Source organism: Bacillus rossius, chromosome 3 (genome assembly GCF_032445375.1).
Source record: "Bacillus rossius redtenbacheri isolate Brsri chromosome 3, Brsri_v3, whole genome shotgun sequence".
Taxonomy (NCBI): domain Eukaryota; kingdom Metazoa; phylum Arthropoda; class Insecta; order Phasmatodea; family Bacillidae; genus Bacillus; species Bacillus rossius.
In genome coordinates, this window is record NC_086332.1 from 35,625,733 (window position 1) to 35,640,698 (window position 14,966).

The window sequence follows — 14,966 nt, forward strand, 5'->3', positions numbered from 1 at the left end:
CACACACACACACACACACACACACACACACACACACACACACACACACACACACACACACACACACACACACACACACATTTATCAAATGTTGCCATATACTTTTTGCGTCTTTTTAACTTGCTGCCTCCTCTCACTGTTCGCAATCTTATTAGTATTTTTTGAACCTGCCATTAGTTTGGGTTTTAATATTTTTTTGGGTTTACCTGCGCTCGCTGTACGGGGCAATATAGGAGTTTACTGTGTCGTGGGTTGCGGAAGTTGTTTGGTTTGGCCGGGGTTTAGGCCCAAACCTTACAATTGCCTCTTCACTAGCATATTTCACATTTGTTACAGTATCATATACTTAACATACTTGTCTACCCATCCAGTGCTTAGCATAAACCCTGCACCTGTTCTTTCATGCTAAAATGTGGTTAAATACAGTAAGTGAAACTATTAAGTATCTTCTTATCAAAAACACGTTAATTTTATTACCAACTAGTCAATAACTTAAATACCAACTGTAACAAGGTAAAATTCACCTCAAGCTGTACAGCGTCATTGTGAAGCTTATACATCAGATTTACTAATACATCTCTGCATGGGGAGCACCATGGGAGAAAATCGACAGGATTCCCGAATAGGGGGGTACCATGTTGATCCCATTTCACAATTAGAATTTTGCAAGAAGAAGCAGGCATTCTCACAGAGGGGCATTTTCATTCCACCCTCCCTCCCCTCCTGGGATCTCACCCAAAGTGAACTCAATTATAATGCACTTTCAATGAATCCTTTACACTAACTGATTGATTTGGTTACAAGAAATAGCCAATATTCCATCTTGATCCTGTTAAAGCATAAAAATAAACCACCATGTAAGCTACTTGCAGAGTTGAGATGAATACAGAGAACAGACATACCAGGTACAAACCTTATCATAGGAACTTTAAAAATATTTTATGACAGCTATGACACACAACTGATAATAGAAGCTATGTCTAGACACTTGCATTGTACTTTGTGACCTTCAGCCATTCACCCTGACAATCATTGATATCTCCACTCAAACTGACAGCACCTTGTCATTGAAATCTGAGGTCAAAGACGCTCACAATTTTATTAACTCTACTAGTACTATTTTTGACTATGTAACACCATAAAGTATTTTTTTTTCACACTAGACATAAATAATTAACTGGGCTTTCAAGATATCTGCAGTGTGTTCGTTACGCTTTTGCTTTACCCCGGGTGCATGTGTCACACAGCCTAACAGATGTGGAGTCTCGCTCACTGGGCAGTGGGAAGTACAAAGTGACAAATGGGAATAAAGGTAGGCCTGTGCGAAGCTTTGACTCAGCGAATCAATCGAAGCTCTTTTTAATATTCAATTTGACTGTGCCAGGAAATTTTCTGTCGTTTTATTTGAAGCTTCGGTTTTGAAAGATGCAAAGCTTCACCGCTGATGTGAAGCTTCGCATTTGCTGCAAAGCTTTAAGACATTGGAAGCCTAAGATTCGCTCATGAAATTTTTTTTATAGCTGTATGTTTTGCTTGAATAAAGTTGGTTACTTAAAAAAATTAAATGTGTGCATGGGAGTCCAATTGTGACAGCAGTGAAAATTTTTGCTTATTAGGTATAGATAGAGATCAATTATTGGTATTTTTTAATTGATCAAAGGATAATAATTGAGATTAGTCAGAATGCGGGTATGATATGAATTGAAAAAAATGCCTTATTCCACATCCTGTACGCTCGCATTGTTCAATGGCGCTTTGTGGTTCCTCTTTTGGCGGTTTATTCCCATACTGCCTTTAATAATACCTCTTATCTGCTTCTGCCTATTTTGTTATTTTTACGCATGGTTTTAAATAACGATCTCCTGCTGAATAAAATGACAGGACAAAACAAAACACTCCAAATGAGCATAAATTACATTTATAAAGTCTATCTCACATGTACATAAGTCCTTTTGATATTTAAAATCAGTGTTCACATGCCAAACTTATTACACTTATAAAGCTAACCTCTTAAGTCTATACTTTTTATTACATTTTAAACCTCACTTTCACATAAAAAACAAATGATACTTATAAAATTAATTGTACCAAACAATAACTTTTTTCCACAGGCATAAATAAGTTGTCGATACTTTCAATAAATAAAAGAAATACTGTACTTCAATCGTTAGCAGTTATGTAAAATGAGGAGTAGACAAACACAAGCAGCGTTACGAAGATTCTGTAGCATCGCTGCTGCGTCATTTCTACCTCTCCATTCTTGTCTCCTCTTCCAGCCATTACAACTAGCATATAGCACACTAAGCTACGTACCCATCCCCCCCCCTTTTTTTTTCTGTCTTCCCATTTGACCACTAGTGCATGCATTGGAGTGGCGTCACCATTGATGCACTCATCCTCTAGCAGTTCCCACAACAAGTGACCGGAATTTTTGTAATGCTAGAAAATTATTGCCCCCTCAGTAAAGAAGTTTCACTTCAAAAATAAAAAGGAGGCACTCCACTTGCTTTGACGAATGTTCAATATTAATATTACACTTGATTATTTTATAATTTTTATTAACTGATGTTATATATCGAGCTCAATTAGTTCAAACATTACAAACATTAAACAATTATTTTTTTTTTTTACTTCAATCCTGTATTTTATAAAGTAAAAGTAATACAGCTTTGCCTAAAACAATATTCGCTATTCGATTTGATTTAGTGAATATTTTAAACATTCTTTTTGATGTTCGCTTAGCATCAAAGAAACAAGTATTCGCACAGGCGTTGTACAAGGTCTCCCTTACAAAAACCTACTGCCCAGACCCACATCAACGATCCCAGAGGAAGATGCCAAACAACCAAGTGTTGGGAGAATTGGGCTACGAGGACGGGCAGACAACAGTACTTCCAGCCACTTCCTAGTTGCAACTTAAATCACTTGAGAAATCTGCATGCATTTCTTGAGGCCATTTTGCAGATTCAAAAGATTCTGAGGTACTGCTGCTGCAGCCATTTAACATATCGGATGTTCTCGATTGTGGGGAATAAATTTAATGGGTGGCAGAAAACATCAAAACAAGTAACTTTTGTTAAACGTACGTCAGGAAACGAAATTCTGCAAAGACATGACTAGTAGCTTGCAAATTTTAATTTAGCAGGCTTCAGGAAACTATGCCAACTTAAATAAATTTTTTTATTAGTTTAAAAAGCTAAGAATTCTTTACTGCAACAGAACCAAGATGATCTGACAATTAACACCTTAGTACAACAAGCTTATTGAAGGATGAGAACTTTTTGTTTTTATAACAAAAGAACTCAAAAATTGTTCAAAATTCTTTCTGCAGCAATATATTTCAAATAGCACTGCACAGTGTATATTTTCACATGATACGAAACATGACAAAACTATCAAAATACATAAAACTACAAATGTAGCTAAACATAAAATATAATTTCCCACTCCTTTTAAGCTACAGTTCAGAATAAAGCAGGTGTAGTTTAAATACTATATATTAACCAAAGCTTTGAAAATACTCATAGCAAACATATCCAAAGGAACGGCACAAAATTCCCACACCTCTAAAAAAAAAAAGTAAAGTTAGAAATGCAGAGAAGATCATGTTTTAATTTTATAAATGCAAGTTCGACTATTTCAACTGAACGTTACAGAAAACTACACAATCATCGATGCCGGAACGTCCCGGACACGACCTAGCTGTCGCGGACGCGGAGAGAGCGACGGTGGAAAGCTCACTGGGACGAGTGGTGGTCCGCAGGCGGCACGGCGGCGTCGGCCGGGCAGTCCCACCGCAGGTGCACCTCCGGGGTCAGGTTCGTGATGTGGACGTGCACAGCCTGGCACTTCTCGAACTTGGGCGGCACGGGGCACAGCCGGTACTGCACCTCGTCGCCCGGCAGGGGGATGTACTCGCCCTCGATGCTGCCAACAGCAATGCCGACTGCTCGCAACCACGGCGACAATAACCCCCCGCAACTCAAACCGAAGCGTGGCATCAGCAGGGACAATGGTTCTGTTTCCAGGCTAATCTCATTTTCAATGTTATTGTTTTAATTTTTTTATTTAATTCTGTTTATTCATAAAGGTAGCATATTATTAAACAAGTATAACTCTTTAAATCTAAATAAATAACTCAAAGGTGACTGACTGACAGTGATCTATCAACGCACAGCCCAAACCACTGGACGGATCGGGATGAAATTTGGCATGCAGGTAGATGTTATGACGTAGGCATCCGCTAAGAAAGGATTTTGATTAATTCTACCCCCAAGGGGATAAAATACCACTCAATGACTCACTCATCACGAGATCTCTAAAACTATACACCCGATTGACTTGAAATTTAGCATAGTTACTCATTTTGTGATGTAGACGCTCACTAAGAACGGATTCTGCGGAAATCCGATCCCAAGGGGAGTTTTGGGGGCGTAATATATCAAAATTTCCAGTTTTTGGTAGGAAATCACCATGGCAACGGCTGTTGCTTTGTTGATGCTTCATTCGTCTCTATGGCAACGACTATTTCATTGTTAGGGCAGTCCTCATCACCGTTGAAATTTTGGCGGGTACTTTAAATATCAAAAATTGCCCTTTTTTCAAGTATATATATTTTACAGACTTGAAACTTCACAGTAATGTACCTTATGTTACGCAGGATGACATTTTCTGAAAATTAGATCCCATGTGTGGTTAAAACCAGGCAACAGTGGGTACTTTGTCTGCATGAGAACAGGATTTTGCATTGTTCATGCCTTCTGCATCTCCATGGCAACGGGCATCGCACGGCAGTGGCGTACCCACAAGGAGGGGCATGTATAACGAGCGGCGCAAGCGTGATCTGCCTGTAGACTGCTGTAGCGAAGTACGGGTACATCAGTTGTACGTTGCGTGCACGAGTCGGGAAACCATCGGTGCTATTCATTTTCTCTCCGGTACATTATACAGCATTGTAATAAATTTTCACTGATTTTTTTTTATTTACCATTACTGTAAATGGGAGATGTGGCTTAATTTTTTCTATTAGTATAGTCGTGCGAAGCCGGGTCGGGCAGCTAGTGTTTCATAACACTTAATCCACTAAACAGTTTCATTTTAGCTGACATATGATATACTTTGGCATTAAATTTAATATAATAACTTGTAAAAACCATGTCTAACTACTCAAAACAGTAAAAATAAATTGGCAGGTATTTGTGTGTTTGAAAAATGTACAAAGTACATGATGTAAAAATTGAGTTACTAATAGCAGCTGCAAGATCAAATAAGTAAAAATTTTCTAATACTGTCTGTCTGTCTGTCTAATTCTGTCTACCTCTCATATTTACTTTAAACTACATGATACAATAATTTATTCTATTTAATCTACAAATGTACTCTATAAATTTGTTTTAAAGTGAGTTTTTGAAAACATTTTTTATGCACACAAAACATTGTGTTAATATATTTCCTATGGTTTTTAAATAATGCTGATAGGTATTAAAATTCCATAGTTAAAATCCTTTGGGGGAAAAAAATGGTTATTTAACTTTGTAATGACGTCATGTACTTTGAATTCGGCGCGGCGTGGTCATCACCCCTTCTACCCATTCCCCCTCCTTTCCCCTTTAGATACGTCACGATTCCTTCTCCTTCCAACTGGTAATTGATCCCCCACCCTTCAGGCTTGCGCTATTCCCCTCTGGGGTGTGGCATTCGAGGATTTTGGGCGCTGGGTCTCGAGGCCTGTTTAGCTGTAGCTACCGACAGTGACGGGTCACTTTGCATTTTAGCAGCATGTAGTTTTGTAACTCTTAAGTCAATTAGGGGTACGGTGCTTGCGAGCTCTCGGCATGGTAAGCTTCTTCACGGAACTTGGGTTTGCGTGCTTGGGCACCAACAGGTTGTGGCCCTGTTCTTAACGTCATGTGATCGTTATGTAGCCTTTTGACATTTGTTCTAAATTATTAGTTTCGGCTTGCCACTTGGAAATTACGTTTGGAATTCTGCTATAGGGTAACCATGTCAAGTTGTCTCGTGATACGTACGGTTTTGTGACTCAATAATTTTTCAATTCCTTCCTTTTTTTGTGTTTGTTGTAACTGTATATTGCTTTGCCAGTTCTGTATTGTTGTCTGGTCTATGTTAATAGTTTAAGCCGTTTGAGGCATGATGCGCTGTATCTATTTGACTCTTTCTCTTTTTGTCATTCACAGCTGGCTAGCTTTGCTATGCAAGAATCCGATTGCGGGACCTGATAATGTAAAATATAATAGTTTCATGTTATGCTTATAATTTTGTACAAGTATTGAATGTTACAGTTACAGGGATCAGTATTTTATTATATCTGAATTATTCAACTATGTAAAAGCATTTTGTGAAAGAAACTCTTAGTATCTATTTATAATGTACCTATTTACAGTTGAAAGGATAATAATTAAAGGAGACGTAAAGATAAAATTTAACTTTGCTTGTACCTACAATAACACACCTCTTGTAGCCATTCCTAATTCAGCTTAGGATTTTGTCATTTGTTTTAAGATACATATTTTGTGAGGGTACTTTTTATAGTTTATCCATGCATGGGTTGGAGGTTATTTGCTGATCTGCAACAAGTACCCTTCAACTTTAGTGCTTTCACAGGAGGAAATAATATAGGCAAGTGGTCAATCAACATCGAATTCACGTACCTTGTTGGTTAAGTGCTATACCTTGTCAAAATTTTAAATGTTTGTAAATTTATTAATGAGTGAAAAAAGTTTTTTCCTCTGCAAGATACCTTTCATTGCGATTTGGAACATTTTGAACTTCTGAGATGCTACCAAGGTTTGTACAAGATCCGAGTAGCCAAGTGAAGGATGGCAAATGTATCTTCATGCGTTAAGCGCTACAACAGCTGTAGGTACTCACTCGGAAATGTGGACGAAAATGTCCTCGCCGCCTTTGTCGGGGGTGATGAAGCCATGGCCTTTGGAGCGAGAGAACACCTTCACAACTCCAGTTTCCACAGGGTTTTCAAACGCTCTAGCGGATCTGGCATGAACACAGGGAACAAATAGTCACACACTCATATTCACATCTACCAACACAATGTGGATATACAGGCTTAGTATCAAAAAGAACTCAGTAGCTAATGCTGCATTCACGCGCATTTAATTAGTTGAGATGGATGGGTGGGTGGCGGAGGAGGGGATGTCACTGGGACCCAAGCACTGGGGGAGCTTGCCTCCTTAATATCCTTAAACAGTCCTTAATTTGTCTTTTAAATGAATAATGGCCCTTAAAAATCCTTAAAATTCACTTATAATCCTTCAAAAACTCCTCAATAAAGACTGATAGCGTGCAAATAAGAGATAAACACGGATATTTTAATGTTTTGTTTCCTACTTAGCAGCAAACGACGCAGTACAATTTGTAAATTTCATAACTAGCATCTCACCTTGAAACTAAAAATGTGTATTTTACTGTCTTACTTTGAACTAATGTAATAACTGATCAAATTAAATGTTACAGGTGTAAATTTCAGATGGACACTATGCTAGGGGTTAGATATCCATTCCAAAGATAATATTTGACAATATGGGATTATCTGTAAGAATTGAACTAACCACCAAAATTATTTTTTGTGCAATAAACATTCAACATTATTTTCATGAGGTGTTTTCTGATATTAGAAAATGGTTTCTACCTCTATGTAGTGATAAAAGGGTCCTTAAAAACTCCTTAATTTATGATTGCACAAGAAGGTACAAACCATAGGTTGAGTTTGAGATTGTATTTAGCGCTTGAGTTAACTCTGATAGTTGTGATAGTAGGTCAAAATTACAAGTCTATTACTAATAGAATTAATTTGGAAACCTTCCAAGTCAGGCACATGTTCATTTATGACTACTGTAATGTTTATAGTATTTAAATTATATTTATTGGTGGGATTTGAAATTTGAAAATTAAATAATAGGGAGGGGCCCAAAAAAGTTATTTGCACTCAGCCCTTTGTGATATGTTTAAATAATAATAATAAAAAACCAGGAGTAGGTCCAGATATATTTTTCATGTTAAACCAACGTTTAAAGTAAGCACTGAGTACTAATGCTGCAAAATATTAAAGTTTAATAAGAAAACAAATTCATTCATATTGAGTAAATAGCCTTCGTGAGTTTCTTAGGTATCGTAGCTAAAATTTAAAAACGTACCAAGATGTTATCTAAGGTTCTACACAAACGATAGTAGCTCACTTGATTCTCATGTGGTTAATGTAACCAAAAGGTTTTTGAAGTTAAACTTCTTTAAGCACATTATGAAAAAATAATGGAAATTAATTTTTACGATGTGCGCGCAAAATGAAACAAAAACTGACAGGATGAAAAAAGGCTACATACAAATAAATATGATATATATGTGCTTTTAAATCATATACTTTGGTGATTGATATTGAATAGGTACTGGTCCATATAATAAAACCCATTTATATCAATATTAATGATATAAATTGTGTTTATTAATTTTTTAAGTGTGTTTTCAAATTTATTTATGTAAGAGAGGTCATCTTCCTCTTTGTATAATTTATTTGCATCCAAAATTAAAGTTAGTTTTTTTATCATGGCAATTAAGTATCTAACTTCTAATGTGTGTATGTAAGTACATGCACCCATTTTTATTTTTTCAATGGGTCTACCCATAAGATGTGTGCCTCTCTGATTCCTGAAGTGCAAGTGGAGCAAGCGAGGAGAGCACATCCATTTACCTGCAGATGAACCCTCAGCTTTCGCTTTGGGAAGACGTAAAAACAAAAGACGTAATCACCGAACGTGTCTTTTTGCGGTAAGAGTCGGCTAGCATTAGCAAAACCTACAAACACAATTTTTAATAATTTTTCTTCTAAAAAAAGAAAAGAAGAAGCCTCTAACCTCCACAGTTACCGGCGCATGAACTCACGTGGAGTCGGTGCGTGTGCGACGCGTGATGAGCGGGCTGGGGACCTGCAGCTTGCTGTTGGGCGAGTCCGGCGACAGCAGGGACGACGTGCTGCCCGTCCTGCTCGGCACTTTCTGGAACTCCGACATCCTGCGGACACGACCCACCAGCTCCGGGCAACATCCACCACGCTTCCCCGCGGAGGAGCACCCCGGGACTCGAGCCCACGTCATCTTCACAGGTGGCTGGACAACTCCAGAAACCAGGGTACCACAGAGACGATGAGACGTACGAAACAGGGCTGGCTGCTTTCCCGCAAATTAATAAAAAAAAATTACGAAAATACTTTTTTTTGAACACTAAGAGATGTTCCTATATTGACCCTGAATACAACATCTTTATATTCCTGCTGGTTTCTGAGAAATCACAGTTTATAGCTTACATTACAATACCTGTGCACTGACGCGGCCGTCACAATTTTTTTAAACGTTTATATGTTTATGTTATAATAGGTATCCTGCAGTGGCGGATCCAGGATTTTGGTTTGGGAGGGGCTTGACCCAGCTGAGGCTAGACTTTATCAAGGCAAACACTAAAACAATAGTGGACCCAGATGCTTTTGGAGGGGGCTTGAGCCCCTTAGCCCCCCCCCTCTGGATCCGCTACTGGTATCCTGTGCAGTGATGTGGATGCTATCATTGTGATTTAGCACAGTAAATTTATTCTGTGGCTTTATTACGTATATATTTTGGATTTGGATTTTTTGACGCAGTGGAAGGTAAATAGAAATTTTAAAAAAATTCAGTTCCTACTGTGCATCCAAACCCAAGAGTCAACTCTTGATATTTTTTTTTTAGCAGTATAGAGGCGTTGTGCAGACTTGTTACCTGCTATAGCACAAAACTTGATGTACAAAAATGACACGTAATTACAATTTTTTTTTATGCATCAGGTTACGTGCTATCGCATGTAACAAGTCGGCGCTTCACAGTACCATACCGTTAAAACAAATCTCAGTCAAGGGTTGACGCTTAGGTTTGGATGCATAGTAGGAAATCAAATTTTTTATTTTAAAATTTTTATTTACCTCTATCACGTCACAATACTCACAAAATATACTTGTTCTTATGCTTGGAAAACCATACGATCTGCAAAGCAATTAAAGCACATGGCGATAGCCGCTTCACTGCATAGGCTATCTAATGTGACCTATAAATGGAAATTTATCAGAAATCAGTAGGAATTTAGAAATGCTATTTTCAAGGTAAATACAGGAATGTCTCTAGTTTTCGAAAAAAGAACTTTTTGAGTTCTAACATTACTTCATGGAAAAACCACGCTTTAAGAATATTTCCCACGAAAATCTTGGGGTGGGGAAGGGGGGGGAGGATACCTGCAAGGAGATCTGCAAAGTTGGAGTACTAGTCATTGGCAAACAGTATGCAAATAAATACAAGCACCGTTAGGTTTACTAGAAAAAGAAAGCTTTTTGTTTGAAAGGATATGGGCAGGCATTCCATAGTAACGGGTGTTACGTCCGGACAACAAAAAAAGTCAATATTAAATAAACTAAAAATGTTAAGAAATCATTTAACATACCTGTTAATAGCACTTTGCTAAATGAATATAAGTATTGCTGTAGAAGCAGTTTATTAGCATATCAAATGCAAAATAAAGTATGGAAAAAATGGTAACGGGTGTTACAGCAAATGGACATCTTACTTTAGATCAGAGTGATTAATCTCAAAACTCTGTGATCTGAAATTAAAAAAAATTGGAAAAAAATTATGAATCCAAGCCAAGCTTATAGGCTTCACACTGATGTCAAGAAGTTGTTTGTAGACAAACTATTAACCAATCCATTAGTAAAATATTAAAGTAACGGGTGTTACAAGGTTAGTAACGGGTGTTACACATCCTAAGTACCCATGGATATTGTCCAAATTATAGGTCCAAGATGACAAAATAATGAAATAAAAGTAAGGTGTAACTTGTCTATTTGCTAAAAAATGTTTAATTTCAAAATAAGCATATATATTTACTTTTAGTTCTCACAGCTTAAAATAAATATATTTATATACATCTACTCATTTTTTTAAACATTACTTATCTAATAATTTCCAAATTTCAACATCATTGTTTCATTGTGTATGTATACTGTTTGGTTGGTTGGGTTATTTACTAATTAAGTACTTAAATTAAATGAACACATATAATATCCTCCTAATGACAATTTTCATTAGCCTAATTCACAAGATTTCTGAAATATCACTGACGACATGCTCAAGTTTCCATTAAAAATTACACTATAGCAAAACGGAATTATAAACTGACTTATTACTACAAGTAAATGTCTACCTAAACTCTTTCAAACACATCTACTTTTTTTTTTTAAATTTGTACAGAATTGTGAAAATACCCTTTGGCTGTACGTTTGGGTTTGGTAATTTACTAATTACTTGATTGAAATGTACATATGTGATGTTTCCATCATCAGCAATAAAGACAGTTTTGTCTGGTCCACAAGATTTCAAAAACATCACTGACAAACACTTTTCATCATCTACGCTTCCTTGAGAAATTGCAGCATATATATATACAGTTCCTTCTGAATTATTGTGACCTCGCAAGCTTGGAACATTTATTAGAAAAAACATACCAGACTGTATATCTCCTGGGCTAGCAATAGGAAAAGTTTCTATAAACTGGCAACTTTCAGGATTGTCCTCACTGTCTGAATCTGAGTACACATCATTGTAATGGAGACGACACCCAATCTCTGTCAACACAGATACAGATGGTTCAAAATCAGATTCATCAATTTCAGCTCTAATCGTAACTTTTTAAATCAAACTTGATGAGGTCTTCCCAACTAGAATGTTATTAAAATCGTACACCCTGAAGTGATGACTTGCTTGTATTTGTGGAATTGGAAAAACACTTTTCCAGTAGTTATTTAGTACAGTTTCATTCTGTAACACCTCTGTCTTGTCAACATAAAAACTTTCTATTCCAGTAACTTTCCTGTTTACGTGATCATGGAATGAAATCTCTAGCAGTTTCAATGTGAATTCTTCTGTCTCCTTTTACTGTCATCCACACATGTCGTTTGACTGTAGATATTATATTAAAGTGTTCCCAGCAAAATAAACTAAGAGGTATTAAGGACTACAGACAAGACATGAAAAAGAAGTTTCATGTTATTACCTAGTTTTAATTTAAACACACAACTTTGGCATACACAGCCAGGAGAGTGTTACACTTTCTTTTACACATATTACTTAAAATAATCCAAGGTAAGCTACTTTACTATAATTACATTTATAATTTAAATAGCTTGTGAAAGTTTGAGGCAGTTATTGTGGGACAGTTTAGCAGATAAAATTCCAACTAACCATTTAAAACAAGAATTGGTTTCATAACACATCTACAAAATTCTTTTTGGTTAAGTTTTTGTTTTCCAGTACAATAATATGGTACCTGAACAATTTCTGTACGCAAAATCAACATGTTAATAGAGCTTGTAACACCCGTTACCAATGCTACGTAACACCTGTTACCATATTTTTACTCCTTAAATTTCAATATTAATATTTTCTTTGGTAATCAAAATGCTACTGAGAGACATGACCTCACATTTGTTAGACATTAATTTTATAAGTGTTATGGTTTAGTTATTATGTAAACTTTTATATGTTTTTGGTAACGGGTGTTACACAGATGATATCAAAATAAACTTGAGCTATATTGAAGCAATTTTAATTATCTTACTATTATTGAGAATGCTGCAGTACAGTATAAACTTTCAACAAGGTCACTGCACTAAAATCAAAGGCATCAACTGATTATCAATATTAAAAACAATATTGCCAACTTAATGAACAATTTTACTCTTGATTCCCCACACAGATAGACAAAGTTAAACTGTAGAAAACAAAAGAAATAATTAATGAATCATAATAATTTTTTGGACAATGGACTGTGAGACTTTTTTCTACAGTATTACGTATCTTAAAATTTCACTTACATAAACAGTCTAACCCTGTAGTTCAATTGAATTATAGTGATACTAAAATTACAGAAGCAAATAGTGTTAAATTTTTAGGCTTGCATGTAAACAATACCTTGTGTGGCAAGGAACATATAGTTAAAATGATACCTAAACTATGTTCAGCTTGTTTCGCACTTCAATCGTTATCAGCAACTGTATCTGTTTTTTATTTAAAACAAATATATTTTTCGTTTTTTCATTCTGTAATGTCATATGGGATCATTTTTTGGGCATCATCACCCTATGCTAATGATGTTTTTTTACTACAAAAAAAAATTATTAGAATAATGTCTAATGTTAATCACTATGATTCTTGTAGACCATTGTTTAAGAATCTAAGGATACTTACTATGATGTGTCAGTATATATACTCATTAATTAATTTTGTAGTTAAAAATAATGATAGTTTTGATAATAACAGTGCAATACACACTTATGACACCAGAAATAAATCCAACTTGCATGTGCCAAGTAATAATACATCAAGGTATCAAAAAGGTGCACTGTACTCAGGCATAAAACTTTTCAATGCACTCCCTCATAAACTAAAAGCAATCTCCCATTGCAACCCAAGACTATTTAAAGTTCTACTCAAAAACTATTTATTAGAAAATTCATTTTATACATTAAATGAATATTATAATAATGTTTAGAATAACTTATGATGATTTGTTTGTATATTGATGTATTTAATATTTTTGTTTTAATTAGTACTAATTTGATGTGATATTATGATTTAATTAATTTGATTGTTTGTATTGTTCATTTTTGTTGACTTTATTGACATGTTCTATATTCTTTTAAGAATCTGTTGAACGAATTTTGGAAATAAATAAAATAAAAAGAAATAAAATTGTTTATAATTTTTTTAAATTTTTTGCACTTAGGCTCATTTTGGTATGGAATGGCCCTGGGATAGGGGAGGTGGTAAAGTACAAATACCTGGGGGTAACTGGAAAACAACCTAGGGTGGGGAAAACAGGTCCAGTGGGTGGTGAAGACCAAAGCACACTCCACATTGATAAGGCTGATGCTGGAGTATGTGGTGGCAGTACGAAACAGAGGTGTGTGAGTTAAAGAAGGTCCAGCCTAGGGCAGTAGTATGGATAATGTGCATGTGAAGAAGGGAAGGAAAAAAGACACTTGTGATGGTCAGTTATCTGGGGTAGGTAACTTTACAGGGGAGAGGGCGGGTAGAAAGGCTGATAAGACTACTCAAGGTGGTCAAAGGGAATGGGAGCTGGGGATGGCTGGAAATCAGATTGCACTGAGGGGGATGCAAATTGAGAAAATAAAAGGGTGGAAGATCCAAAGTTTGTGTCGGTGAACAGAACGGGAGAAGCACTCATTTTTGGTGAGGACAGGGCAGGAGTGGAATGGGCTTGAGGGGAAGTAATTAAGGAGAAAAGCAACTAAGGGGGTGTGGGAGTGTAGGGTAAAGGGAGGAATCATTGCCACCGGGTGGCAGCCTAATTGGAGGTTTATATACCAACCAATCATCAACACCGTCGCGTGACTGTCTGACAGGTCCAATGAGTGAGATTCTGATGCCGCCCGTCTGACGCCCAAAATACGTTGCTGTGTACTTAAAATACATTTTTAATACAAAAATTTAACAAATTTGTTGTTAGAAAAGTGTACTTAACATTGTCAAAAATAACAGAATTTAAAAACAAAGTGTGTAAACAAAATACGTAACCTTCAAAAAATTATAATTTTACTCCATAAGTTGATTGAGCACATGTAATAAATAATTATAATGGTTATCATTCTCGCAAGAAATTAATTTTCCCAATTTTTCACAATATTATACTAACACACTTACTTTCAATGTGATTAAACCTACAAACAAACGCGCAAAATTCACCAACAAAAAACAACTGATTTTGTTTACACAAACTATGTTCCTAAATTTCCTGTATTTTCTTGAAACGTTTTCGCCAAACCAATGACCAATGAAAATTGGTTATGGGCCTACTTGAAATACTTATTAAAATAGGAAATATAACTGTATAATATA

General features: G+C 36.0%; 1 protein-coding gene across 3 annotated transcripts; it reads right to left on the reverse strand.

Annotated features, from left to right (window-relative positions):
* Positions 1-1,093: 1,093 nt before the first annotated feature.
* On the reverse strand, positions 1,094-14,867 carry LOC134530519 (cold shock domain-containing protein CG9705). 3 transcript variants are annotated; one of them, XM_063365405.1, is made up of 4 exons: positions 14,772-14,867; positions 8,917-9,045; positions 6,892-7,014; positions 1,094-3,927 (listed from the first exon to the last, which is right to left on the reverse strand). In XM_063365405.1, exons 2-4 carry the CDS (start codon positions 9,042-9,044, stop codon positions 3,738-3,740), a joined length of 441 nt encoding a protein of 146 aa, XP_063221475.1. In that variant the 5' UTR covers position 9,045; positions 14,772-14,867; the 3' UTR covers positions 1,094-3,737. The 3 variants fall into 3 exon arrangements, with proteins under 3 accessions (XP_063221475.1, XP_063221476.1, XP_063221474.1); XM_063365406.1 differs by lacking the exon at positions 14,772-14,867 and adding an exon at positions 14,646-14,736; XM_063365404.1 differs by lacking the exon at positions 14,772-14,867 and adding an exon at positions 14,440-14,586.
* Positions 14,868-14,966: the final 99 nt, after the last annotated feature.

Excerpts from the sequence above, each read along its gene's own strand:
- LOC134530519 (XM_063365404.1), bottom strand. The coding sequence starts at position 14,543 with ATGTATTTTAAGTACACAGCAACGTATTTTGGGCGTCAGACGGGCGGC. Across the intron at positions 7,015-8,916 it reads CGCACACGCACCGACTCCAC|ATCCGCTAGAGCGTTTGAAA; the intron begins GTGAGTTCATGC and ends TGTTCATGCCAG. Across the intron at positions 3,928-6,891 it reads ATTTTCGTCCACATTTCCGA|CATCGAGGGCGAGTACATCC; the intron begins GTGAGTACCTAC and ends TGCTGTTGGCAG.